Source organism: Polypterus senegalus, chromosome 4, assembly GCF_016835505.1.
Source record: "Polypterus senegalus isolate Bchr_013 chromosome 4, ASM1683550v1, whole genome shotgun sequence".
Lineage (NCBI taxonomy): Eukaryota > Metazoa > Chordata > Cladistia > Polypteriformes > Polypteridae > Polypterus > Polypterus senegalus.
In genome coordinates, this window is record NC_053157.1 from 197,148,582 (window position 1) to 197,176,266 (window position 27,685).

Sequence of the window (27,685 nt, forward strand, 5' to 3'; positions counted from 1 at the left end):
AACCACCAAGAAAAGAGAGAAACTCTTACGCAAGCGAGACAAACACATCGGCAAAACAGTATCCCTTTTACTTTTCCTCCTGCCGCTAATACATAAACGATGTGAGCACTTTGGCAAGGAGAGAGATGCCCAGAGTAGTTCCTTGCAATTATCTGACATCTCTACATTTCAGGGTTTTTTTTTTTTTTATGACAATTTCAATAGTTTCTAGGACCCCGGGCTTTTTACAGCTAGTATGTCAGATTTAGGCACGGCCTGCTCCTGTGACCATGAAATGGATGACTAGGTTTGTGAATCTTAGGTTACTAATGTACACTTCTTACACTGATCAGTCATTCATTCCTAAAAGTGCGCTGAGCACGACTACGGACCACCGGACTACATAGAAATGTGGTCACAAATGTCCCACCTGCAGCAGAAGTGAGGCTAACCTGACACCCCAACAGAACTCAAAGACTACAACTCACAAGTGTGTAACTTCTTATTTCCTCCCGCTCTACGTTTAGTATTACACATAAGAAACAATAGCCTCAAGAATGAAAAATGTAAACAGAAAGCGGATGTGTTGCTACTTCACAGCACATTCCTATCGGTTATTTTGGGACCTTGCAGAACGAAGTTTATTATCCTAAAACCAAACATTTAGCATCATCTAAATAAGGTTATTGCTGCATTAGAACTATAAAGTTTTAAAACGTACTAATTAACTACATCAGAATAAAGCAAACATGACAAACTGCTATTATCTTTACTAGCACATTAAAATAAAAATTGAAATAAAAGCATATGCCTAAACGATTGATTTATTTAGATGGTAATGGCATCGCATGATTTCATCTTGACTTAAAAGATTTAGTATCTTATTGGCATTAAGCGCATTTATAACAAACTGCAAGTAAGGCAGTAGTAGTAGTAATATTATACAGAAAACTGAAAAATTCATACTTGTATCTCAACCCAACATGCAAAATATCGCCACTCTCCAGCCATACAAACCTTTTCCAAGAAGCAGTTTAATAAAAAGTGATGAGGCTCAAATAACTGAATATCAACAATAAAAACTACAAAAAGTATATACATGACTTACAGTTTGATGTTCCTCACAAAAGTACGTCGCTCGATGCTTAAAAGTGTAAACAATGTCAATGTCCATAGGATTTCAGACAAGATAAACTAAATATAAATCAATACATTTTAAGAAAATCACAACCATATACGGTAATAATTACAATACTATTAAAATGCTGCATAGCTAACAAAAAAGGAAAAGCATCTTAAGATTAAAAAGAATTCAAAGGAAGATTTATGATCACTCAGTGATTTTTTTTTAAGATTCTTTTCATTTTCTTTGGGTTCATCGATTTTTCAAAATGGCTTCATCAGATTATAGGATTCCAAGGGGATGGAGCCAATCCTGAATAAAGTACACTGTATTTTGTTATTTAACACCTTTGATTAACCAAGTGAGAGTGCTTATGACATATATATTACAATTTACTGTTGTTTTTATATAATGCACATCAGGTTTATATAAAAGAGTTCACAAACCTCGCAGGTAAAATGAAAACTCAACAGGGCCCTCCATGGACAGAAATGTACACCTTTAAATAGCACGACCTACTGTACGTACTGATGTGCGTTTACATTTTATGGAAAGCAGAGTCCTCTAGTGGAGACAAAAATATCGACATGCAAGGTTTGCTTTTAATTATACAAAAACGTATTAGGCCAGTGGATTCAATTCACATTTTTGTTTTATAAACCCAGTTGTGATGGTGTAGCCCATAGAGAACATTTTAAAAATAAAGTTTTGTTTTTTTTTCTTTTAAGGTCTTTCCTAAGAGGAGTGTTATCTTTCCGAAACCCCAACTCCACCTCTCACTTCCAGGCCCCATCTATTCTGTGAACTCTGGTGTCATGTGAAGCATAAGTACATCATGGCCACGCTTCACCACCATATTAAGGCTGTCAGATGTGCGGACGGCACTGTAGAGTTCTTCAGCAGTCTTCACAAGTTTTCCATTTATCTCCTGAACAATGTCACCAGGTTTCATCCCTGCTCTGGTTAACAAACAAAAACAAAAAAAGTCAAAAACACACAGTGTAATTTATAGTTTTTTTACAGTATTAAAAATACAATTATGGCTGCTTAAAATATGCTTGAGCTTACATGCTCAGCATTGCTGGCTAAAACATGGAGGGTGTTTTTACATATCCCTGTTTATTTGTATTTGTTTTTCCCTGCACGTGTCTACTTTCAGTTAAAGCACATTAGTGTGGCACTGGACTAATGTCATATCTGTTTGTATCCTGGGCTGTTGAGCGAATGTTTCATTTTATGTAAGACCACATGTTACATAAATAGGCAATGAGGTCCTAATATTGTCTCCTAATTGTGATTGAGATGATACACATAACGCCTAAGTAGCTTCTATTTGGATCTATTTACCAAAATGACATACTGTACACTAATATAGCATCAGGTAATCTAAGATGTTTAAGTTTTTACACAATTCTCCGAGTGAGGTCCATAATAGTTCTGCAGGCATGCTTTTCTGATGCAATTCTGATGCATTGCTCTGTTATGTGGAATGTTTTCCATGATAGATTGAGTGCATGATGGTAATCTAGAATCACCCAAATCATTGCCAAGAGATACCTACCTGTATGTTCAGGATACAGATGTGGGTAGATTTGGGGCAAATAATTTAATGTAAGTAAATATAAAGCACAGTGGAACCTCGGTTTGCGAGCATAATTCGTTCCAGAAACGTGCTTGTAATCCAAAGCACTCGTATATCAAAGCAGATTTCCCCATAAGAAATAATGGAAACTCAGATAATTTGTTTCACAACCCACAAATATTTATATAAAAATGAATAATACAAAAATCTTCACTCTAACGAAATCACTGCTGTCTGTTGGCTCACTTGAAACTTTCTTTTTTTGCAACTTTAACAAGGACAGTTGCGTTTGCCCGAAGAGTCACTACACTTGGACACAAAATAAAAAAAAATGCTTTACACACTAAGGTTTTTAAACTGTTTTGGGATTCCTCCCCAACGGGACAACACACGAAGCAGCGTCCCGAAGCAAGCAACCACAGGCTCCCAGTGCTGTAGCAGTTCACCGTAAAAGAGAATCACAAAAGACTGCGGTCAAGCTATAAGCGCCTGCCGTCTATGGGTGATGCAAGAGCACAGTATTACTTAGCCACTAACATGGTCACAACCCTGCTTAATTGCGGTGTCTCTGTATAGGATACAGGATAGGATCTGTGTAGATCCCGCTACAATAAATAACCGTGCTGTTCCTGTTTCACGCTGAGTAAAGCTGGTTTTCCTAAGTACTGAGACTCAGCCTTGTGTTTTAGGGTGCACGACACACACACACACACACATAAACGTGGTCACCATGCTATAGTAAACAGTATACGCTCATACGGATGCTGACTATATGAGTGAGGCATGCGGTCTGAGAACGAGCATGGGAGACAATTACCCATAATCCCCACGTGACACTCGGCGGACAATACTACTCGTATTGCAAGACCTCACTCGTTTATCAAGTTAAAATGTATTCAAAACAAGTTACTTGCAATCCAAGCGTTTCACCGTATTAAATGTAGGAGGTAAACAGGTTACATATGAACACACATTGAAAGTCTGAAACTTCAAAAGGCCAACTTGTGTGAAGGTGGTCATTGTGGACACATCACCATCTACATCCAGAAGTGTTCAGAAGTGATCAAGAGGGCTAATAGAATGTTAGTTTATATAACACAATGGGTAGAATATAAGTCAGGGAAAATGATGCTTAAGCTAAATGACTTACTAGTGAGGCATCACCTGGAGGACTGTGTACAATTTGTGTCCATATTGCAAAAAACAAAGACTTGGCAGCGCTAGAGAAAGTACAGAGAAGGGCAACTAGGCTGATTCCAGAACTGCAAGGATTTAATCGAAGTGCCTACTCATCACATGAAGAGATATTTTAAAAATGTCTGATTCCTGCCTTGCAGATAGTGGAACCAAAAAAATAAAATTATGAAAGCAATGAAGCATATATCAGTATCTTCATAGTGGTAAAATAGGTCAAATCAGCTCAAGTTATAGAGACCATCCTAGTTTGTAGTGTGTTTGTTTTAACATAAAAGCTTAGATAGGACTTTTTTACTTTGCTGTAACACTACCGAGATAGTGGACTTGTGTACTTATGTCTACAGAGTACTCCCTATATGACAGGAAGGACTCTTGGCAGTACTGCTAATAACTGCAGTCCACAATCTGCTGGAAGGCATTATACATGTAGTATTAAAATGCATGCTCTCACTCTCACAGATGGTGCGCTGTACCTACACCTATACTGTACACAGTCTGTCTTGTGTTTGTTAAGTCTGTGTATTCTTACCTGTGAGCAGGAGATCCAATGATGACCCTGTGAATTAATACACCATGCATCACATCAGAGAAACTGGGGTCCCGAACCTTCAGCTGCCCAATAATGCTGAAAGACAGGTGAAAAGACGGATCATTTACATAGAAATCAACAGCAGAAAAAAAATATTCAAATATAATTGAATTGTAAACTGTATTGTTTCAAAGCCTGAGGCAATTTAATTTACTTTTATTTTAGAAACACAGATGTTTGTCTAGGCAGACACACCTAGTATTTCACAGATGACTGAATGACAATAAGGAGATACAGTGCTAAATCGCATGTGTTATTAGGGAATAAGGGATGTGTTTGATTTTTGAAATTAGCAATTTTTTGTGATCAATGTTTTTTTAGTTTTATACTTTGACTATTAAAAACATGTCAAAGAAAAGTTCCAAATAATAAAAGAAATACAAACAGCAATGAAATCCCAATATCTATATCTTTATCTCTCTATCTATATCTATAATCCTACCCCATGCTTATGCAAAATCGCAAATGTAAGCCACGAAAAACAATTAATCAAAAGCCAGGCACCAAGACAGGACAAAAGAAAGACAAAAAGGAAGAAAACTCATAGTAATCAATAAAAACTATTAGATTTCAGGCCTTCAGTTGCTGCACTTCAAATACTAAGTGATTTAGAAGAATTATTCACTCTAGCAGTAGACATTTCTGAGCTGGGAAAAAAAAAAACAAAATCAATTATCTTAGGGAATTTCCACCTTGAAGCAGCAAGTTTAACAGCTAAAGAACACTAATAAGAATATTTTCTTTTGATAAACATTAAAAAGAGAAAGAATCACCATCAGCATGGAACAAAACTGAAGGGAAAGGGGAATTCCAAAGTTTAATAAATAGGAAAGCAAATGTGGAACTGCAACAACTAAAACATTTGGGCATTTCCAAACACAGGAGGAAAGTACCAGAGGTGCCAAGTGAACAAGAATGAAATGAAGCTTCACTTATCAGCCCCGTTTTTTGTTGCCTTTTAGGAGTACGAGCACATGACAAAACAGTACAAACAAATGAGTGCAACAGCAAAAGCACTCTTATTCCAGGCATCGCCTCACCTTTTCTGTTAGGTATTCATAGCTCATGTCTCACAGAATGAAGAAAAAAAATGTCTTCCCATTGGTAAACTGAAGTGGCTTTTTCTAATTCAGACAGTCATTGGGGGGGGAAAGAGTGGGCACTTATAAATGACAAACAGGTTTAGCTGCACATTAAAATCTTACTAGCTTACGTTTTGTGCCGTGTGATGACAAGCCCACTGCTTCCAAATCAAGGCATTTTTACCACAGGCAACAGTTAATAGTGTCATATGCACAAGTCCTGCTTTTACACTTTTTGGGACAAACCAAAACCTGCAAAACTATAAACTACTCAAAAAAATTAAAGGAACACTTTGAAAACGCATCAGATCTCAATGGGGAAAAAGTCCTGCTGGATATCTCTACTAATATGGACTGGGTTGTGTGTTAGGAATGAAAGGATACCACATAATTTGATGGAAATGAAAAGTATCAACCTACAGAGGGCTGAATTCAAAGACATCCTGAAAATCAAAGTGAAAAAATGATGAGACAGGCTGGTCCATTTTGCAGAAATTTCATTGCAGCAACTCAAACTCGTACTCAGTAGTTTGTATGGCCCCCACATGATTGTATGCATGCCTGACAACGTCGGGGGTGGGGGGGCAGGCTACTATTGAGATGACAGATGATGCCCTGGAGGATCGCCTCCCAGATCTGGACCAGGGCATCACTAAGCCTCTGGACAGTAAGGTGCAGCCTGGCGGCATCGGATGGACCAAAACATAATGTCCCAGAGGTGTTCTATTGGATTTAGCTCAGGAGAGTGTGGGGGCCAGTCAATGGTATCAATTCCTTCCTGCATACTCTCGTCACATGAGGCCGGGCATTGTCATGCACCAGGAGGAACCCTGGACCTACTGCACCAGCATAGGGTCTGACGATGGGTCCAAGTATTTCATCCCGATACCTAATGGTAGTCAAGGTGCCGTTGTCTAGCCTGTAGAGGTTTGTGTGTCCCTCCATGGATATGCCTTCCCAGACCATCACTGACCCACCACCAAACTGGTCATGCTGAACGATGTTACAGGCAGCGTAAAGTTCTCCACGCCTTCTTCATACCCTTTCACTTCTGTCACATGTGCTCAGGGTGAACCTGCTCTCATCTGTGAAAAGCACAGGGTGTCAGTGGTGGACCAGCCAATTCTGGTATTCTATGGCAAATGCCAATCATGCTCCAGGGTGCTGGGCAGTGAGCACAGGACCCACTAAAGGACTTCGAGCCCTCAGAAAACTCAGATGAAGTCCGTTTCTGATTGTTTGGTCAAAGACATTCACACCAGTGGCCTGCTGGAGATCATTTTGTAGGGCTCTGGCAGTGCTCATCCTGTTCCTCCTTGCCCAAAGGAGCAGATACTGGTCCTGCTGATGGGTTAAGGACCTTCTACAGCCCTGTCCATCTCTCCTTGAGACTGTGCTGGGAGACACAGCAAACCTTCTTGCAATGGCACGTATTGATGTTCCATCCTACAGAAGCTGACTACCTGTGCAACCTCTGTAGGGTTCAGGAATCACCTCCTGCTACTGGTAGTGAAACTGACTGTAGCCAAATGCAAAACAGTGAAAAAAAGTCAGAAAAGATGATGAGGGAAAAATGTCAGTGGCCTCCACCTGTTAAACTATTCCTGATTTGGGGGTCATCTCATTGTTGCCCCTCTAGTGCACCTGTTGTTAATTTCATTAACACCAAAGCAGCTGAAACTGATTAACAACCCCATCTGCTACTTAACTGACCAGATCAACAGCCCAGAAGTTTCACTGACTTGATACTATACTCTGATTAAAAAGTGTTCCTTTAATTTTTTAATATTACTTCCATGTAATTGGGGTCAAAAATTCATATCAAGTTAAGTTCAGATTCAAATTGTACAATATTCAAATTGTCACAAAAACTGATTTTAGCATGGCGGAATCCATTGTTTCTCAAGCATATCCCCAGACTTGGAGGTGCTGATCTTCATCCCTGCCACTTCACAATCAACAGCCATTGGTTTGCGTACATGTTGAAGGTCACAGTCAGATGAGGGAAAGAGAACAACATTAATTGCATAAAGATGCTACTACTAGCCTCCCAAACTGATCACCTTCACATATCCTGAACTGTGCTTTGATATCTCATCCAAGAAAACTACAAACAGGAAAAGTGACATGACAGAGCCATGATGGAGTACAACACCAACAGAAGATTAATAAGATTTGATCCAAAGTTTTCAGAGATAGTTCTCACTGCATTCATAAAGGGAATGAACAGCACCAAGAGCAGACCTGTTAACCCATATTTCTGCAAAACTTTCCACAACACATACTGAGGGACACCGTCATATTCCCTTACTAGATCTACAAAATATACCCCCGTAACCCTTCCAAAAATTGTGATGGGAAGAAGAATTGTTCTAAGGTTCCATGATCAGGACAGAATCCACATTGTTCCTCATGTATCTTGGGCACTACCCTCAAGCACCGTGTCATAGGGCCTAGCTAGGAGTGTAAGGAGTGAGATCACTGCTGGTCAAAATTCTTAAAAACAGAGAAACACCAAACTACTCCAAAAGGTACTCTACCCATTTTTCATGCGATATAAAACTGATACATCTACAAAACTACCCATAAAATGTCCAGTGTTTTTACATCTCCAGTCAGATTTCAACCGCCACCGCAGTATTATCAGCATCATACTGACTTCATTAACTGTGACTAAAAACATTGTTATAACAAATAAGGAAGTCTGTTTTGATGTCCATGACATTTCACCACTTCAATCCTTACCGGAAAATACAAATCTGCTATACATATTATGAAGCCTAGAAAAACTACTTTTTAACCAAAGAAGCACTCACACATTTCTACAAACATAACTGGAGGAGTCAGCTGCAAAATAAATACAAAATATGCAATAGATTCCAACCTAAGTATTTACGTAGCCTGCACTTGTCTGTCAATTGTGGTGAAACAAGGCCTAACATAAGAATATGGAAGGAAAATGTAAATACCACACAAATATGTAGCCAGAAAAACAAAAAAAATAAATTATAGCTCACTGTTCACTATTACTAATAAAAAAAAAAAAAAACATTCTCAAAAGAATTTTACCTGGGAGTCAATGTCAGCATCATTACACCAATATAGCGTCTCTTTGGCTCTTGACCACTAAACCATGACTCTGTAGAGGAGTTTTAAAAAAAAAACAGAACATACTTTCAGACTTTGGAGCTTAGAGTTAAAATGGTGAAGTAATTAAATAAATTATTAATATAGTTATTACTATAGTAATGTACTGATTAATAATATAGTATGCCTTTGTAAGTCAGCTTTGATAGGAAAATCTAGCGACAAAATAGCACCACTATAATAACGTTTACTAAAGCTGCTGAAAAACTCCAATTTTAGGAGACTGGACATTTAGCATTAAAGAAATACTGTAATATCAAGTGAATTACCTTTACCATGCAATCTGCATAAGACACTACCTTGAAAATAACCATCAGTTCCAAAACAAATTTGTGATTTAACTGACAACAGATTACATGGGTACAGACTGCTTTTAAGTCACCTGTTCTCAGCAGTTATACTCCATAAAATAAATATAAATATATTATAAAAAAATTATTATAAAAATTATTATTGATTAGATAATTGCATTAATGAGAAATTGAACAGGTGTTCCTAATAATCCTTTAGGTGAGTGTGTATATATATATATATATATTATTAGTTATACTCCCTGGGCCTACAAGGCTGAAAGGCATACTTACAACACCAGTGACCTAATCAATAAACGATGAAAGGCTTGATGCCAGAAATTTCAAAACTGGTTTTGCTAAATTTTAGTGGTAATGTAACAAGCAATATGCTTCTGTCATATGGAGATAACTGTGATTTATATTAGGTTTTAAGATTTTATTCATCATCCATAGGATTTACTACCTGTTTTTATAGATGTTAAATTATTTAAGGCATTACTTCCTTCTGACCACAATAGCACGTTTGACACTGAAGTAGTTGCATCCTTTCAGCATTAAGATTCATTTGATCTGGTGTCCACTCTACTCATGCTTAGCTTTCATATATCAGATTTTCTTATGAATATAAATCTCTGACTATTGCTGTTGCATAAATATGGAATGAGAGAGGAAACTGAATTTGACATCTAAAATCCAAATCACTGTCCTAGATAAGCAGACCATGCCTATTTATTTGGTTAACTATATATTTGTTTCTTTAGACACTGGCCAGAACTATATGAAAATGCTCACACTTAAAATTTACTGAATCCCACTTAAGACAATTTCCACCAAGTCTCAAGTAACTGTAACAGAACTGCTTACTCTTTTTCTCTTCCGCTCTGTTGAGGAACTGCCTGAGGTAGTCCGAAGGAATTGCAAAGGAGATTCCTGCTGTCACTTTCATTGTATTAATACCAATAACCTCACCATCCTGAAATCACAAAAGATTCTGATGAGATGAAATAAAGATTTACCATTTCTTTTATTTTATCCCCCCCCCCCAATTACCTAATCACAGGATAACAATTCTTCAAAAATATAGCATTTATTTTTTTAACAGTGTTTACAGTAATTCCTCAGTATGGGTGAGTAAAACATGTGGTTATTGCCCCAAGTATTTGTTATATGTTCGTAGATGTGAGAAATCAACACTCTGTAATAACTCTGTGTGGTACAGATACAAAACTTTACATTCAAATTAAAAATAAACTGCTACTTTCTCTTTCAAATTATTTTTTAACAAATGTTAAAAAATACAAGTATTACATGTAATATGCTGCATGATCAAAATACACGTTGAAACTAAAAACTGTCCTTTAGTTTTATTTCACACTTAAATGTTATTACATTAAATCAGTGACTGTGACAGATTCATTTTAATACAACTAGGGGGTTTCACCCTCTGCTCACTTCACTTGCCAACCCCAAAATCCCCCCACGGCCTGCACTACGCGTGAGCCACTTTGCGTCTCTGCTGCTCGCGTATGTGGATTTCATTTTCACCAAACGACAAATCTTTTAATTCTCGTGGATACGCCTCTTCATTGGGAAGAAACACTACTTTTCCCTGATGGTAACACGAATTAGATGATCTCCTACTTAAAGTTTAAAGCCAAACAATATCTACCTACTTCTGTCATATCTATTTCCATATATTTGATCTCTTTTCGCTGTTCCATTATTTCACTGAATAATAATTTCCATTTGATAGTGCTAATGCAATCTTTACTATCAGGTTTTTAAGACTTTCAAATTTTAGTACAGTACTTTCATAATCTCGAACTTGCTCTGCATGTGTATGGCACCAACGTTTTTGAACCTGTTTACAACGTTCTACTTTGTCTTCTATTCTTTGTCTTTTTATTGCCCCACTTAGAGCTGAGAGCACAGGAACTCTGTCTGACAATAGCAATCACATGAGTGAGAAGTGACTGGACCATGGGCGCGGTTGTAAATGTTTGATAGGAGTGCGCGACTTGTCAAAATCTCTTGGCAAAAAGTCTTGTCTCACAGGACCCGAAATTATCTCTTGTGGGAGTTGAAATTATCTCAAGAGAAAGTCTCGTCCCAGGATTTCCTTTTATAATAGAGCTTATTATTTAACAACACGCAAATATAATTATAAGCTAAATTCAAACAGCACAATTATTTTCACTAGCAAGACACTCAAACGACACTCAAACTTCCTTATTAAGCTCATCTCTAAATTCACAGACAGCTATAAACAAGTACCTTACCAAATTTATAAGTGGTCCTCCAGAGTTTCCAAACTGTTGGGGAAAAAGACAGTTGTTTTACATTCCAGTAAAATCAAAGACTGAAGGGAAATTAAGTTTTAGTAAGAAAATACAATATGGCATAATATTCAGCTATGTTTGGGGACATAGTTAACTACTTTAAAAGTCACAGCATTTTACATTTTTATTTAGTTACTGTATCAAAGAAACAAATATAAAAAAAACAGCAAATATACTTTTAACAATGATTCATTTAAAAATAACAGCAATAATAGAATATAATTATACATATTAGATGAGTACATACATGGAAACACATTTTAAATAGAATTTTCCAATATAAAGCAGTACAATAGATTTGCAGTTCCTGAGAAACCTTTCACAAACAATAGATTACAACTCAAGTAATATTATTACATCAATTGATATACTGTTGCCACAGGTTTGTTGTGGAGGGATAGAAAACTAATTCCAATTCATTTTTCTGAAATATAACATTTTTGAAAAATGTACCCAGTGGAGGGGTAAAATCTATGTTGATACCTCAAGCTAAAACGGTTTACAGTACTTAACCATGCAGGTTACTGTAATACTTTTCTGGTAAATTGCAATGTCAGAGAAATACTGAATAATTACAATATGCAGCCAAGGGGTTCTTTTTAGTATAACTTAAATACTGAGTTTATTCAGCCAGTTTCCTCTACCATTAATTTTTAGATAAGCTGCTTGGATTTTTAACGTTTACGGTCACAAAGATCTTTTAACATACCTGGTGAAATTTCAAGCAGAAGGTGAAATGAGCTGCCATGACAGAGGTTCACTCAAACTGTTGTCACCACCTCTACAAGCAGCATTAGGCAAAAGCTACTGCCACACACATGTTTTTGCTAGGGTTTCACTAACTTGCACTGGGGATTTGTTTTGCCATCAAGAGCCTTTATCAGATGGATACAAATTTAAAAATACACAAAACAAATCTGGGGTAGCCTCTCACTGAAAATGTTTCTTTGTTTTAAAAGGTACACAATTTCAAAAATTCATCACAGTTTTTCATAAGGAGTTTTTTAAATTTCAAAACTTTGTACAGCATGCTCTCTTCAAAGTACCTTAAAGAAAATTGAACTTTCTGTACAAATTTTCTTGATGGTTAGATGTGCCATATTTTTGCAAATCAGCCCAAGTTGTTTCATGTGGACAGACAGAGACAGACAATAACAACGCCAGTGTTTTTTGCACTGTGTGTGAACACTTGTAAAACCATTATTACATGACAGAATCCATAAATTTTAAAATCTGCATGTGTAAAGGAGGGCCATGAGGATACCGATTATTTAATTATGCTTATTTTATACTTAAGATGCATCACATAGCTAATGTTTTTTTAATATAAATGATTAGGCCAAAATGCCAATGATTTTGTAAATAACATCAGAATATATACAAAGATTTCTATATGAAATCAGAAGAAAACCAAAGAAGCAGCAGCTAATTTCAGTGGTATGAAAGGGAAATACTTTTGTATCCAAAAAGGGCATATCTTTGTTACATTCTATTGGGACAATAAAGAAGGTTGATTAAGTTGTATTGTACAAAGTATACAAACATTCTAAACTACTACAGCCAAAGACTGATAACTCGCTCTGAAATCTATCTTGTTAAACAAAAAGAATATCATTTTGGTAGGTCTAAAATGTTTTACTAAGTTGATCCAAGGGTAAATCATAAAGCAAAGGCAATTTGAAAATTATGCAATAACTGCAATGGATAAAAGTTTACGCAATACAAACACATTTATGATGGCTTATAGGTAGTTCAAACACATGCAGTGCAGCACTCTGCTGTTAGTCTAATGAATCCAACGTCAAATGAACATGGACACTCCAATGTGGGATTGCCCTATTTAAGCAGAAGGAGTGAAACCTGCTAAAATTCACCGAGGGATGTTGGTTTGTACAGATCATTAAACTGTTTGAGTAGCCATCTTGCACAAAATTTACAGTACTCCAAGTCATTGTGCACTGTAGCATGTGCAGATACATATATGGAGCAATAGCAGACAATTTAATCTGTAGGTCTTCTCTGATTAAAGAAATGGCCATGTCACTGTGGGCTTGTGTACACAATGTTGATGGTCGACCAGATACAGACACTTGTTCTCTCTGCTTTATATCTTCCTACCCATTTATAAACTTATCGTTGAGTCGTGCTCTTTTTACTTCCATACTGAGCCAACATACTTTGGCAGATTTCACTCCCTTTGCCGAAACAAGTCTCACTATGGCACATTGTTCCAATAAAACCCATAGTTGAGTGTCCATGTCCATTTGAAATGGGTTTCAACTAGACTAACGGCAAAGAACTGCGCAGTGTGTGTTGGAACTACCTAGAAGCCATCCTGAAAGTGTTTCAGTTACTATATCATTTTCAAATTGCCTTTACTTTTTAATAATGCTTGTTACATATGATTTTGAATTTTCATAGTAGCTATATCAGTTCTGTTATTTTATATTACTGTACTGTATATAGTGTATCACCTGTAGTAACTTAAATTCTTACATCAATGGCCGCATCTGTTTGAATATAGTCCATATTAGAGTTGGAAAGGCCAAGTTCTCGACCTTCCCTTTGCACAGAGCTGATAATTCCAGAAGTGATGGTATTACGCAATGCAAATGGACTTCCCATTGCTACAACAAACTCCCCTTGGCGCAAGCTTGATGAAACCCCAAGAGGAAGAGTTGGGAGTGGATGCTGAAAAAGACAGAAGAATACAAATAACTATGAGAAAAAAAAAATACTAAAATAATTATTCAATAAAAGCATTATTTAAATGGTAACTTAATGAAGCCAAAACTATATCCATCTATATCTATATCTATATATATATCTATATATATATATATATATCTATATATATATCTATATATATATATATATATCTATATATATATATATATATATATATATATATATATATATATATATATATATATATATATATATATATATATATATATATATATATATATATATATATATATAAAAATGAGACTAGATCCTATGGGGAAATTCAAATGCATATAAGCAACAAAAACATAAGAATACAGACACACAGGACAGATAACGCATCTAAATTATAAATTAAAACAAACAAATAAATAAAAACTTAATTACTACATCTGGTGGTATCATTGAATTTTCGGCAGAAAAGATTCCCAGAAGGGCATCTTAGCACACCGTAATGGAATGAGCCTGTGGCTAAAAGTACATCTTAGTAGTATCTTTTCTACAACAGCTTCCAGTGTGTCCAGGGTTTGACCTGTGATAGAGTTGGCTTTTTTAATAGATTTGCTCCGACATTGCCCTTCTTTTGTGCTCAGGATGCTTCCCCAAGAGACTGCAGCATAGAACACCACACTGGCTACTATGGACTGGTAGAAGATTTACATCAGCTTGCTGCATACTTAAAAACACCCGAGTCTCCATAGCAAGTATAGCCTGCTCTGACCCTTCTTATACAGTGCCACTGTGTTGTCAGAGCAGTTCGGTTTATTTTGTGATCATAGGGTACTTATTTTCAAGGCTTCTTGGCATGTCAAAAGTCCACCACCAGTTCTTTTGTCTTATTGATGTGAAGTTGCAGGTTCACGTCCTAAAAAACTTTCCGGTACTCTGAGTCTTCCCCATTATTAATGCGGCCTATGATGGCGAGTCATCTGAAAATTTCTGTAAATGGCAAGCACTGGTATTGTGTTGGAAATCTCTTGTGTCGAGAGTAAACAGAAAATGAGACAGGACAGTTCCCTAAGGTGCTCCAGTATTACACACCACCATTTCAGAAACATGTTCCTCAGCCTCACAAACTGTTGTCTGTTGGTCAGGTAGTTCATGATCCAGGAGATTGTGCGAGCTTCAAGATTCAAAACTTTGCCTTTTTACCCATTGATGAAGCAGAATGGCATTAAAAGCACTGGAAAAGTGAAAGATCATTATCATGACTGTGGACTTTGTCCAAGTGGAAGTAGGGTTTGTGGAACATGTAGATGAGAGATCCTCCACACCTATATGTGCCTGAAAGGCAAACTGCAGAGGATCCAGATGTTCTGAAACCAGAGGTTGCATTCATGATGTATAAAGTAAGAGAAGCTGGGGAACTTTCTACAAATTCAGGGAAAAGGAGAGCAGGTTTCCTGCAGAGCTGGCAGGCACAGGTTTTCAGCACCGCAAGGCCAATTCCATCTGGCCTTGAAAGAGGCTGGACTGACAAGGATCAATCAAACCTGTTGAAGAACTGGTTCAGTTCATTAGCTCTGTTCTTGTTCCCTTCCTCAGCATTTTAACAGCCTTCTTGTAGCCAGTGTTAATCCTCATCCCGTTCCACTTTTTCTTGATATTTTTGTGGTAAAGTTTCTCTATAGTGGGTTTTCCCCACACAGACCAGCTTCTTCAGCTCTGACTGCAACTGCTTGGTTTCATCCTTATCTCCAGACCTGAAGGCGCTCTTCTTCCTATTATTAGGGTCTTCAGTTCTTTTGTGATCAACAGTTTGTTGTTGGGAGAAAAAAGCTCAATGTCTTTGTGTGGACTGTGTTATTCACAGACAACTTGATGTAGTCTGTGATATAGTAGCTGAATTCCTCAATATCCTGGCCATGTAGCTCACAAAGCATATCCCAGTCAATGTTTTCAAAGGCATCCTTTACAGCCTCAGTTGCCCATACCCACATGATCCATGGCGGTGGCTGGCAACCTCTGGACAATGTGTTTATATTCAGGTAGGAGCTGTACCAAATTATGGTGCCATTGGCCTAAAGGTGGCAAAGCAACAGAATTATATGGCTCTTTAACACTGGCATATAACAAGTCCAAGGTTCTGTTTTCTCTTGTTGTGAAGTCCACAAACAGGTAAAAATTAGTGAGAGTAACTAGTAACTGAAATGTTCAAGTTTGGGTCAGAGCAAAATATAGAACCTAAAGAAGATAATCAAATTTGTCATGAGATCTCTTTCCACAAAGGCCTGAAACAAGGACTCTATGAGGCAGCTGTGATAAGTACTATACCATGCTGCCATTCTTCATTTGTTTCATGCTATTGAATAATAGCAAGAACAACTGTACGGGAATAAATGTGCATAGCAGATAAAATATACTAGAAGAAGCAGAGATTGTGAACTCTTTGGAAATATCCACATTTATGTATAAATGTGTCTTAAAATATGGTCTGACCTTAACCTAAGTTACAATAATAAAGAAACACAACCTGTTTTAACTCATAATGCACAAAGTATTGCATTGTTCTTGTAAACATTGAATGCGTCTTTTAAGTATTCACAGTGCAGATTTGAAAAAGTATGCAAATCCCTAAGTCAATGTCTTCATTAAAAGCTAACAAGAAGCTAGAGCTGGCAAACCAGCAGTCCAATCAATGCATGAAACTGAAGGCATGATTTTAGACTACTTCGATCAAAAAAAATAGACAGCTTTTTTCCTGAAATATGCCTTACAAAAATTCAATGGGAAATTTTGAAATTTTAAAACTTCATACAGCATGAGCTTTTCATGATATTTGAATGAAAAGAACTGTCGTGACAGCTTTTTTGAAGAATACGTCTGCCACATCTTAACAAAACTGGTCCACAGGGAGACTGAGTTGTTTAATGCGGATAGACAGAATTGGGCTTTCACAATAGGTGTTTTGCGAATTAAAAATGGATATATATCTAGACACTCCACAACATTATTGGGAATATGTTTTGTGAACTGATGAAAGTAAGGTTGATTTGTTAAGGAAGAATATGTAGCAGTAAATATTGTTTAAGAAGTGTACTGTATTCACACATGAAAACATTATCACCAACAATGAAGTATGGTAGAGGGAGCATACTGATTTAGGACTGCTTTGCTGCCTCCAGGCCTGGACAGCTTGCCCTCATCAAAGGGAAGATGAATTCAAGTTTATCAAGGTGTCCTACAGGATTATTGTCAGGTTGGCTACTTGCTATCTAAAGGTGAGTAGAAGTAGGGTGATACAGTAGGACAAGGGCCCTAAACATCAAAGTACTGTAAATCTACTAGAGATTGGCATTAAAAAAAGGAATTCCACCTTTTGGAGTTGCACAGTCAGAGCCAAGGCCTTAACCCAATAGAGATCTGGCCTCAAGACGTATGACAAATGTTCATACCAAACATCCTAAGAATATGGTTGAAGTGAAGCAGCTCCATAAGGAAAAATGGTCCAAAATTCTTCCTGAAGAATTTGCAGGTCTGATCCACAGCTCCCAGAAGTATTTGGTAGAGGTTATTATTGAAAAAAGAGGTTCAACAAGTTATTAAATCCAAGGGTTGGAAGGATATGTTTAAAAGATGAGAGGAAAGAAAGATTACAGTTGTTTGCATGTTATTAGCTTAAGCATATTACATCTTTTCTATACTTGTGACTTAGGTGAGATCAGATCACATTTTATAACCAATTAATGCAGAAAAATAGGTCCAAATGGTTCACACACTATCGTTTGCCTCTAACTTCTTAACAAAAATACAAAGAAATTGACTCTTCATCTGAAAACTAAAAAGGACACAAGGTAAGGAACCATTTGAGAATATATTTCTTTATACAATGACTAGCTATATTACTGAGCTAAGATATGTCTATATTAAGTATATTTCAACCTTATTTAGTGTTTGCGGTGCACCATCTATTTGAATGTATTTTGTAATGCATGTAGTAATAAAATGCATTGCATTTGTCATTCCAACAGACAACACATCAGTAACATTAGCACTGCTTTTATAAATCCCATACCAAATTACATATAACAAAGACATAGCAACCAGAAGGACACACAGATGCAAAGACAAATAGAGTCCTTTCATTACGGTGCAAAAGTGTTCTGCCTACATTTGCCTTCATATCCTATATACAGTTAGGTCCATAAATATTTGGACAGAGACAGCTTTTTTCTCATTTTGGTTCTGTACATTATCACTATGAATTTTAAATGAAACAACTCAGATGCAGTTGAAGTGCAGACTTTCACCTTTAATTCAGTGGGTTGAACAAAAAGTTTGCAAAAAAATGTGAGGCAACTAAAGCATTTTTTTAACACAATCCCTTCATTTCAGGAGCTCAAAAGTAACTGGACAATTGACTCAAAGGCTACTTCGTGGGCAAGTCCGTCATTATGTCTTATCAATTAAGTAGATAAAAGGCCTGGAGTTGATCTGAGGTGTGGTGCTTGCATGTGGAAAATTTTGCTGTGAACAGACAACATGCAGTCAGTGGAGCTCTCCATGCAGGTGAAAGAAGCCATCCTTAAGCTGCAAAAACAGAAAAAAACCATCTGAGAAATTGCTACAATATTACGAGTGGCAAAATCTGCAGTTTGGTACATTCTGAGAAAGAAAGCAAGCACTGGTGAACTCAGCAACGGAAAAAGACCTGGACGTCCACGGAAGACAACAGTGGTGGATGATCACAGAATCTTTTCCATGGTGAAGAGAAACCCCTTCACAACAGCCAACCAAGTGAACAACACTCTCCAGGGCTTGGTCGGCGTATCGATATCCAAGTCTACCATAAAGAGAAGACTGCATGAAAGTAAATACAGAGGGTGCACTGCAAGGTGCAAGCCACTCATAAGCCTCAAGAATAGAAAGGCTAGATTGGACTTTCCTAAAGAACATCTAAAAAAGCCAGCACAGTTCTGGAAAAACATTCTTTGGACAGATGAAACCAAGATCAACCTCTAACAGAATGATGGCAAGAAAAAAGTATGGAGAAGGTGTGGAACAGCTCATTATCCAAAGCATACCACATCATCTGTAAAACACGGTGGAGGCAATGTGATGGATTGGGCGTGCATGGCTGCCAATGGCACTGGGACACTAGTGTTTATTGATGATGTGACACAGGACAGAAGCAGCAAAATGAATTCTGAGGTGTTCAGAGACATACTGTCTGCTCAAATCCAGCTAAATGCAGTCAAATTGATTGGGCGGCGTTTCATGATACAGATCGACAATAACCCAAAACATACAGCCAAAGCAACCCAGGAGTTTATTAAAGCAAAGAAGTGGAAAATTCTTGAATGGCCAAGTCAGTCACCTGATCTTAACCCAATTGAGAATGCATTTCACTTGTTGAAGACTAAACTTCCGACAGAAAGGTCCACAAACAAACAGCAACTGAAAGCCGCTGCAGTAAAGGCCTGGCAGAGAATTAAAAAGGAGGAAACCCAGAATCTGGGTTCAAGACTTCAGGCTGTCATTACCAGCAAAGGGTTTTCAACCAAGTATTAGAAATGAACATTTTATTTCCAGTTATTTAATTTGTCCAATTACTTTTGAGCCCCTGAAATAAAGGAATTGTGTTTAAAAAAATGCTTTAGTTGCCTCACATTTTTATTCAATCTTTTTGTTCAACCCACTGAATTAAAGCTGAAAGTCTGCACTTCAACTGCATCTGAGTTGTTTCATTTAAAATTCATTGTGGTAATGTACAGAACCAAAATTAGAAAAATGTTGTCTCTGTCCAAATATTTATGGACCTAACTGTATGTTTCCTGATGATAAAATTACTGTGAAAAAACTGGCACTGACAAATACCTACACACAATATGCACACTATCCTTTAAGAGATCGCTTGATAAATACCTTTGCATTAATTTTGATGGTAGCAATGTCTGCAACTTGGTCTACATCCAATACCATGGCATTATAAGTGTCCCCATTGGCCAGCTTTACTCGCACTCCTCGCTTATTAGCAACCACATGAGCATTAGTTACTATTAAGCCATCTTTGTCGATGATAAATCCTGAACCATTTGAAATCGGAACTTCACGGCCAGAAAAAGGATGCCTAGATGGAAAGAAATGGATTACTATACAGGAAAACTTAATATTAACTTCATAGATGTTGCCCTTAAATTTGATACAAATAACAGTAGTTGCTATGTTAGATTAGACTGGACTAGATAAAATGTTAACCTATGTAATATACTTCACAATTTTTTACAAGATTGTCTACAGTAAAACTGCTCAAAGACACCTTTTAACCTTGCATAGGCTGAAACCTTGGGCATATTTTCTATAATGCAATCACATTCACATTCTTTGCTTCCATTGGTTGAAGATGAAATAAGAAGTATTTTTAAAAAGTCAACATTTGTAAAGCAGCCAGTATATAACTATAATGTCCAATAACCTGTTGTTTTCACTGACATTTTTAAAGTCTCACTGAGGTAATCTACAATGCCTGGCTGTTTCAAAATGACAGCAATCATCTCTTTGCCAGCAAAAACAAAATGGTTTCAATGAAGAGGAGCACTCACTTCCATCCTAATGAAATGCCTTAAAAGGCAAGTGTTGGGAATCATTGAACTTAACATTTTAGAAACTGTAGACCACCTCCAGTGTGCTTACTGAAACAACTGGTCCACGAAAGATGCAATACCCTAAGTATTTTATCCCAACCCTGGCATGGAAAACAGTTATGAAAGTAAATACTTTGCAAAGATGTGGCTATGTAATAGTGATTTACATACTACTTTCTGTCGCACTGGAGGTTAAAATCCATTCATTTCCGTGTCTGTGAAAAAAATACACAAGAAAAGGGCTTTGGAGACTTCCCTTCACCACTGTGAAAACAGAGAACAAGCTAAAAAGTCGTAAGAAAGCTCAACCTCCCAACCACCATTACGTATATAAAATTCCATACAGACAAAGGAGTAATGTCAGTTGTGACCCAAGCATCTTCTGAAAAGTGTTTAATACCTGTCAAAATTAAAACCCTAACTATTCAAAACTCAACCTACATCATTAAACAGAGTAACCCCCTGGTTTGCCAACTCTTGTAGCACCTCTTGTTCTTTGACTACAGGTCCCTTATGATGCCAAAAAGACTAATGTCCCCTTCTGACTAATTCTATTTACAGAAGAATTAAGGGAAAAAGGCTTTCATGAATAGATCGATCTCATTGGCCTGAGACTTTAAAACAATCTATCCTCACCAAAAACTCAATGATGTTTCACAGTTAAATTCCAGAGAAATTTTATAACCAAAAATAAGTATTTTGGAAAATGTACAAAGCATAAGCAATATATTTATCCAATTATACATGTTTAAGTGGACCACCTAAGACCAACAGTCATCTATTATTATTATTTACTTGTTAACTTAATCCCACGGTGCTCTTACCACATTTAAAAAAAAAAAAAAAGAAGGTGGTCATAGACTACAGGAAGTCAAGGCTGACAATACCCACATCTATTATACTGGAAGGGTTACTGCAGAAAAGATTGACATCTTTATATTTCTTAGGAATCATCATCACTAATAACCTAATGCAGGCACATCATAAATCATCATCTCTGATCAGACAAGCATACCAATAGCATTGCTTTCACACATTTGCAAAAATCCTGTATGTTAAACATTCTGATAAGGTGCATGCTGAGCTCAGGATAACAAGACACTACAAAAGGTGGTTAAGACCATTTACAATATTACTACTGATACATAGCTTAATTCTGTACAGGACATATCAAACATACTACCTTCAAAAAGCAAAATATTATTAAAGATGTCTACCATACTGAATGGTCACTTTTCTCTCTCCTTTGTTATAGCAGATGATAGAAGATCATTAGTACTCTGATCTCAAAATTAACATTTTTTTTTTGTCCTCAAGTAATAAAACTACTCAAAAGCACCTCGTCATGTCAACTACTATTTCAGTCACTTTAACTTAACACAGCAGGTAATTAATTACTCCATTTGGTTTTACCCTTTCAAAGAGTTTCACAAGAAATACTAGATTTGGTTTCTTAGATTTCTTATATTATATATATATATTATATCGATCCATGCAGTTCGCCAATGGCTACTATGTAGCCACATAAATCACTTGCACTAGTTCTGCTGTGTTATTTCATTTTCCAGGACTATTCAGAGGGTTTTGCAAAAAGTGGGAAAATACAGTACTGATAAAAATGCTTTAAAGGGTGTAAAACAGTTGTACCGTGTGTCTAAGTTTTAAAATTGTCTTGGGACTGCATTTGCTGTAAAAAGTTTCTGTATAAATTAATGGAGTTTTTTTGGAAAAATAATCTAGTATCTGTAAATATAAATAGTTTACTCAATGTTAACCAAAGAAGTAATATTCAATACTTTAATACTTCTTTAGCAGGGTAACCACTCAAGGCAATTTATTCTGCATCAAAGACTTGAGCTAAATGAAAACTGTAAAGCATAAGCAAAGCTTTTATCTGTTATTAACCACTTAAAAATACATTTTACAAAAAAGTTTAAGTTAAATATAAACATTTCCATAAAATCATTGTGATATTTATAATATGTCACCAAATCTCTACTTTTAAACAAAACTGGTTGTTAACTACTGGATCATACATGTTCCACTAAATAATATACAATGATTAAATATGTTAGTGATAAATGCTATTATAAATCCTATTTTTCCATCTCATGATGCACAACAAAGAATATTTTAAATCCACGTTTTGCATGGTATAATCTTGCAATCGATTTAGTGTTTGGCTTATAAAATGTCTTTTCTGCAGTGTTGTTGTTAAAGACAACATATTAAACAAAGATCGCTTTGTTTACGGACTCTTCCATATTAAATACTTGATGACTTTAACCCTAAAATGCTTGTAACGTATATACAGTGTTAACAAAAAGTCATTCACTTCCAAATTGTAAAACTAATCTGCACAATGCACAGCAAACATCCAACCACCCCTAGATATAACGCGTCCTTTACTATTTAAACGGCTCATCGGGAAGTGATAACTAAATTAAGATTTCACCCATATATTTATCATTACTTTCGGTTTCTAGTTACACTTAAATAAGAAGTGAAACAAAAAAAAAAAAACACACACACATTTTAATGGATGTCTGAACAAATTACAATATGCAAGCTTTCGAGGCAGCACAGCGCCCCTTCAAGCAAGTTGTAGTTATACTCTACAGAATGTTACGATGCTTCGGCTATTAATTCTGTGAAGGTCGTGGACGTTGGTTTAAATCTCTTGTAAGGAAAATAACTGTAAGCAGAATGCTCAAAGACATGGGTTTAGTATTGCAACATCACTCTCCCCCGCCCTAAAGCATTAATATAAACCATAATAGAAGTTAAACTATAAAATGTATTTTAAAGAGGGACATTCACTTACCTCCCCACAATCTCGATGTAAACGACAGCAGGTGCGGACCTCTCCACTACGTCAGCAATAAAATTATACTTGTATCTGGGGCTGTCCGGCTTGAATGGGGCAGCGCAGGCGGCTGAAGGCAGACCAAGAAAAGATCCATTCACGCCGACCAGTCCTTCTTTCTCTCGTCGGGAATGAATCACTGCCACGCCACAGACTCCGAGTCCAATAGCACAGGCAGTCCTAAAGAGACTGGCCGACCATCCACCGCTTGTCCTTTCCCCACCGCTACCCCCTGAATTATCAGGTTCTGGTTCATCTGATGTTGCCGCTCCTGAAACGGCCTTAAAACTAGATGAAAGCGGTGTCGTGCCACTAAGACCCCGGAAAAGTATCTGTAAGTCCCGAGACTGACGAACACACCGCCTCACTGCCGAAAGAAAGCCGCAAGTGCAACGTGATTCCATCGCCACCGGTCCACCACTCCGCTACTTGGGCGCTAGAAATGACAGAAGCTCGCGGTAAGACAAAAAGGAACAGCTTCCTGTTGATAACTGTGTCAAAATAGTAGTTTTATGGCAAAGTAAGAGTCCCTATAAATAAAGTAAATTAATGAAACAAACCTATACAGGAATACAATTTAAAAAATAACTAATTAAAGAGGCCACAACTTCCAAACAGATATATCGGACAGCACAAATAGGTTTACACGTCAGTAGTTTCGAAGCGGTCTGATTTACAACCGGCGCGATGTAATGCGTCATCAATCACATGATTAGCCTGAACATCCAAGTAGACGGTCAAGATGTTTCCACAGAAACCAGACCGCGGCGACTATTTCCTGTTTCAGATAGTTTCATCATGGGTTGGGAGCATGCGCTATTCGTTACCACACCTAGGGTGACACCTAGAGTTATATAAAATAAATTACAGGTTTAGCAATCAAATGTATTTATTTACTTTCTATTATGAGACATGTCAAAAACAAAAAGTACAAAACTAGTAACAATATTACACATACCTGTATTTACACCACTGGTCAAAACTTTTTGAATATACAGTAGTACCTCAGTTTTTTCAGTTTGTATTGAAATTTAGGCAGTTAAAGTCCAGCGAATAACTTGAAATTGGTTAAAGGTAAGCAGTAAACTGTTAGAGCTTAGATTACCAAAAACTGAAATATAATGCAACTTTCAGATTTACTGTATACAAAAATGCCTTTGTTAGGAGAACAAGTACTATTTACACCTTTTCTGTGGCAATGGAGTGAACGGCAGAAAGAAGAAGAGAGGAGAAAAGGAAAGAAAGCAAAAGAAAAGAAAGTGATGCATGCTGTTTATGGTACTGTGCTGTAGGGGGAATGAAAGAAAAGTCTTACCCCTTTGTAAATAAAACGTGTGTTGCAAAGACTTGTGGCAAAAGTCTGTCTGTGTTGGGTTTGGGAAGTTGGTACATCCCCTGGTGGATTGTCTCGAGGCACAAATCAGGGGAAGGTTACAGTAACATTTCTGCTGCTTTGAAGGTCCCAATGAGCACAGCGGCCTCCATCATCCGTTAGTGGAAGAAGTTCGAAACCACCAGGACTCTTTCTAGAGCTGGCCGGCCAGCTAAACTGAGCGATCGGGGGAGAAGGGCCTCAGTCAGGGAGGTGACCAAGAACCTGATGGTCACTCTGTCAGAGCTCCAGAGGTCCTCTGTGGAGAGAGGAGAACCTTCCAGAAGGACAACCATCTCTGCAGCAATCCACCAATCAGGCCTGTATGGTAGAGTGGCCAGACGGAAGCCACTCCTTAGTAAAAGGCACATGGCAGCCTGCCTGGAGTTTGCCAAAAGGCACCTGAAGGACTCTCAGGGCATGAGAAACAAGATTCTCCGGTCTGATGAGACAAAGATTGAACTCTTTGGTGTGAATGCCAGGCGTCACGTTTGGAGGAAACCAGGCACCGCTCATCACCAGGCCAATATCATCCCTACAGTGAAGCATGGTGGTGGCAGCATCATGCTGTGGGGATATTTTTCAGTGGCAGGAACTGGGAGACTAGTCAGGATAAAGGGAAAGATGACTGCAGCAATGTACAGAGACGTCCTGGATGAAAACCTGCTCCAGAGCACTCTTGACCTCAGACTGGGGCGACGGTTCATCTTTCAGCAGGACAACGACCCTAAGCACACAGCCAAGATATCAAAGGAGTTGATTAAGGACAACTCTGTGAATGTCCTTGAGTGGCCCAGCCAGAGCCCAGACTTGAATCTGATTGAACATCTCTGGAGAGATCTTAAAATGGCTGTGCACCGACGCTTCCCATCCAACCTGATGGAGCTTGAGAGGTGCTGCAAAGAGGAATGGACGAAACTGGCCAAGGATAGGTGTGGCAAACTTGTGGCCTCATATTCAAAAAGACTTGAGGCTGTAATTGCTGTCAAAGGTGCATCGACAAAGTATTGAGCAACGGCTGTGAATACTTATGTACATGTGTGCATACACACTTAGTTTGTGTGTGTTTATGTGTCATAATTAAAAACAAATTCACCAAATGACCAATTTCTTCTTACTACAGCACACATTTCTTGTGTCAGTTTAAAATGCAACACAAATGCATGTTGCATTTTAGTTCATGACCATAGGTCGCGTGTCACAAGTAAATGCAAATCAAATTTTCAATTTAAAGCCCCGTTTCAATCGTGCAAAAACTAAATGCAAATAAATGACCAGTTGATGTGAAGAGGTGGAGCAAGGGTTGCCAATAGATGGGGTAACGGGAAGTCGATAGGGCAGGGGATCCACCGTCTTACAGAGCAGGTGGAAGCTGACAATCTAAATGACTATTTTATACTCCGCTATGTGGAAAGAAGAAAAAAAAAATATCTAATATCACAAAGGGTACAAATAAAAAAAAAATACAAAGAAACCAAGCTTGGTGACATCAATATAACAACAACAACAACAACATTTATTTATATAGCACATTTTCATACAAACAGTAGCTCAAAGTGCTTTACATAATAAAGAATAGAAAAATAAAAGACATAATTATAAAAAATAAATCAACATTAACATCGAATAAGAGTAAGGTTCAATGGCCAAGGGGGACAGAAAAAACAAAAAAACTTCAGACGGCTGGAGAAAAAATAAAATCTGTAGGGATTCCAGACCATGAGACCGCCCAGTCCCCTCTGGGCATTCTACCTAATATAAATGAAACAGTCCTCTTTGGATTTAGGATTCTCACGGAAGGGCTTGATGATGAAAATATCCATCCATCCATTATCCAACCCGCTCTATCCTAACTACAGGGTCACGGGGGTCTGCTGGAGCCAATCCCAGCCAACACAGGGCGCAAGGCAGGAAACAAACCCCGGGCAGGGCGCCATCCCATCGCAGGGTACGCACACACACACCCAGCACACACTAGGGACAATTTAGGATCGCCAATGCACCTAACCTGCATGTCTTTAGACTGTGGGAGGAAACCCATGTAGACACAGGGAGAACATGCAAACTCCACGCAGGGAGGACCCGGGAAGCAAACCCAGGTCTCCTAACTGCGAAACTCATACCCTGAAAGTTCAACCACAGGGCTTATTTTAAAATGCAGAAAAAGAAGTAAACTTTAGACAACATACATGTAAATCTTTTCAGTGAGACCTAAAACATACCTTTTAACCATTACATTAATCACTCCACGCTCGCTGCCAGAATGCAGAAACGTTTAGAAGATGAACGCCTCTTGACGCTGATTGGTCATTTAAATACTATCACAACTGAAGTGTCGTCTCGAATCGCAGTATGTTTTCTTTGCTTTTAGTTATCACATGCAATCTGCGATCTGGATATGACTTACAAAACACTTTTGAATTACGTTTTAAACTGACATGAAAATTGTCTCCCATAGTCAAAAGCAATCGGCCATTTTGGATAGGACTATAAGACCTGCACCAAGTGCGTATGTATTACATTTCAATGTTGTTAACACTGTGCATTGCTTTAATTTTGGCATGAATAATTGTCCATACTGTGGTGGGTTGGCACTCTGCCCAGGATTGGTTCCTGCCTTGTGCCCTGTGTTGGCTGGGATTGGCTCCAGCAGACCCCCGTGACCCTGTGTTTGGATTCAGCGGGTTGGAAAATGGTTGGTCGGTAATTGTCCATACAAGGGAAGACTGTGACAATTGTTAGCACAAAGGATAACTTTTCATCCTTCAGTAAGAAACAGGAATTCTTGATATCTTCAGTTGAACA

The 27,685-nt window shown here is 37.6% G+C and overlaps 1 protein-coding gene across 1 annotated transcript; it reads right to left on the reverse strand.

Moving 5' to 3' along the window:
* Positions 1–165: 165 nt before the first annotated feature.
* Positions 166–24,247, reverse strand: LOC120527899 (serine protease HTRA2, mitochondrial-like). Its single transcript, XM_039751840.1, has 8 exons — positions 23,467–24,247; positions 19,924–20,128; positions 13,828–14,022; positions 11,272–11,304; positions 9,857–9,965; positions 8,622–8,691; positions 4,411–4,506; positions 166–2,061 (listed from the first exon to the last, which is right to left on the reverse strand). Exons 1-8 carry the CDS (start codon positions 23,910–23,912, stop codon positions 1,896–1,898), a joined length of 1,320 nt encoding a protein of 439 aa, XP_039607774.1. The 5' UTR covers positions 23,913–24,247; the 3' UTR covers positions 166–1,895.
* Between the last annotated feature and the right edge of the window lie 3,438 nt (positions 24,248–27,685).

Excerpts from the sequence above, each read along its gene's own strand:
- LOC120527899 (XM_039751840.1), bottom strand. The coding sequence starts at position 23,912 with ATGGAATCACGTTGCACTTGCGGCTTTCTTTCGGCAGTGAGGCGGTGT. Across the intron at positions 20,129-23,466 it reads TACATCGAGATTGTGGGGAG|GCATCCTTTTTCTGGCCGTG; the intron begins GTAAGTGAATGT and ends CTTTCCATCTAG. Across the intron at positions 2,062-4,410 it reads ATTGGATCTCCTGCTCACAG|AGCAGGGATGAAACCTGGTG; the intron begins GTAAGAATACAC and ends TTTGTTAACCAG.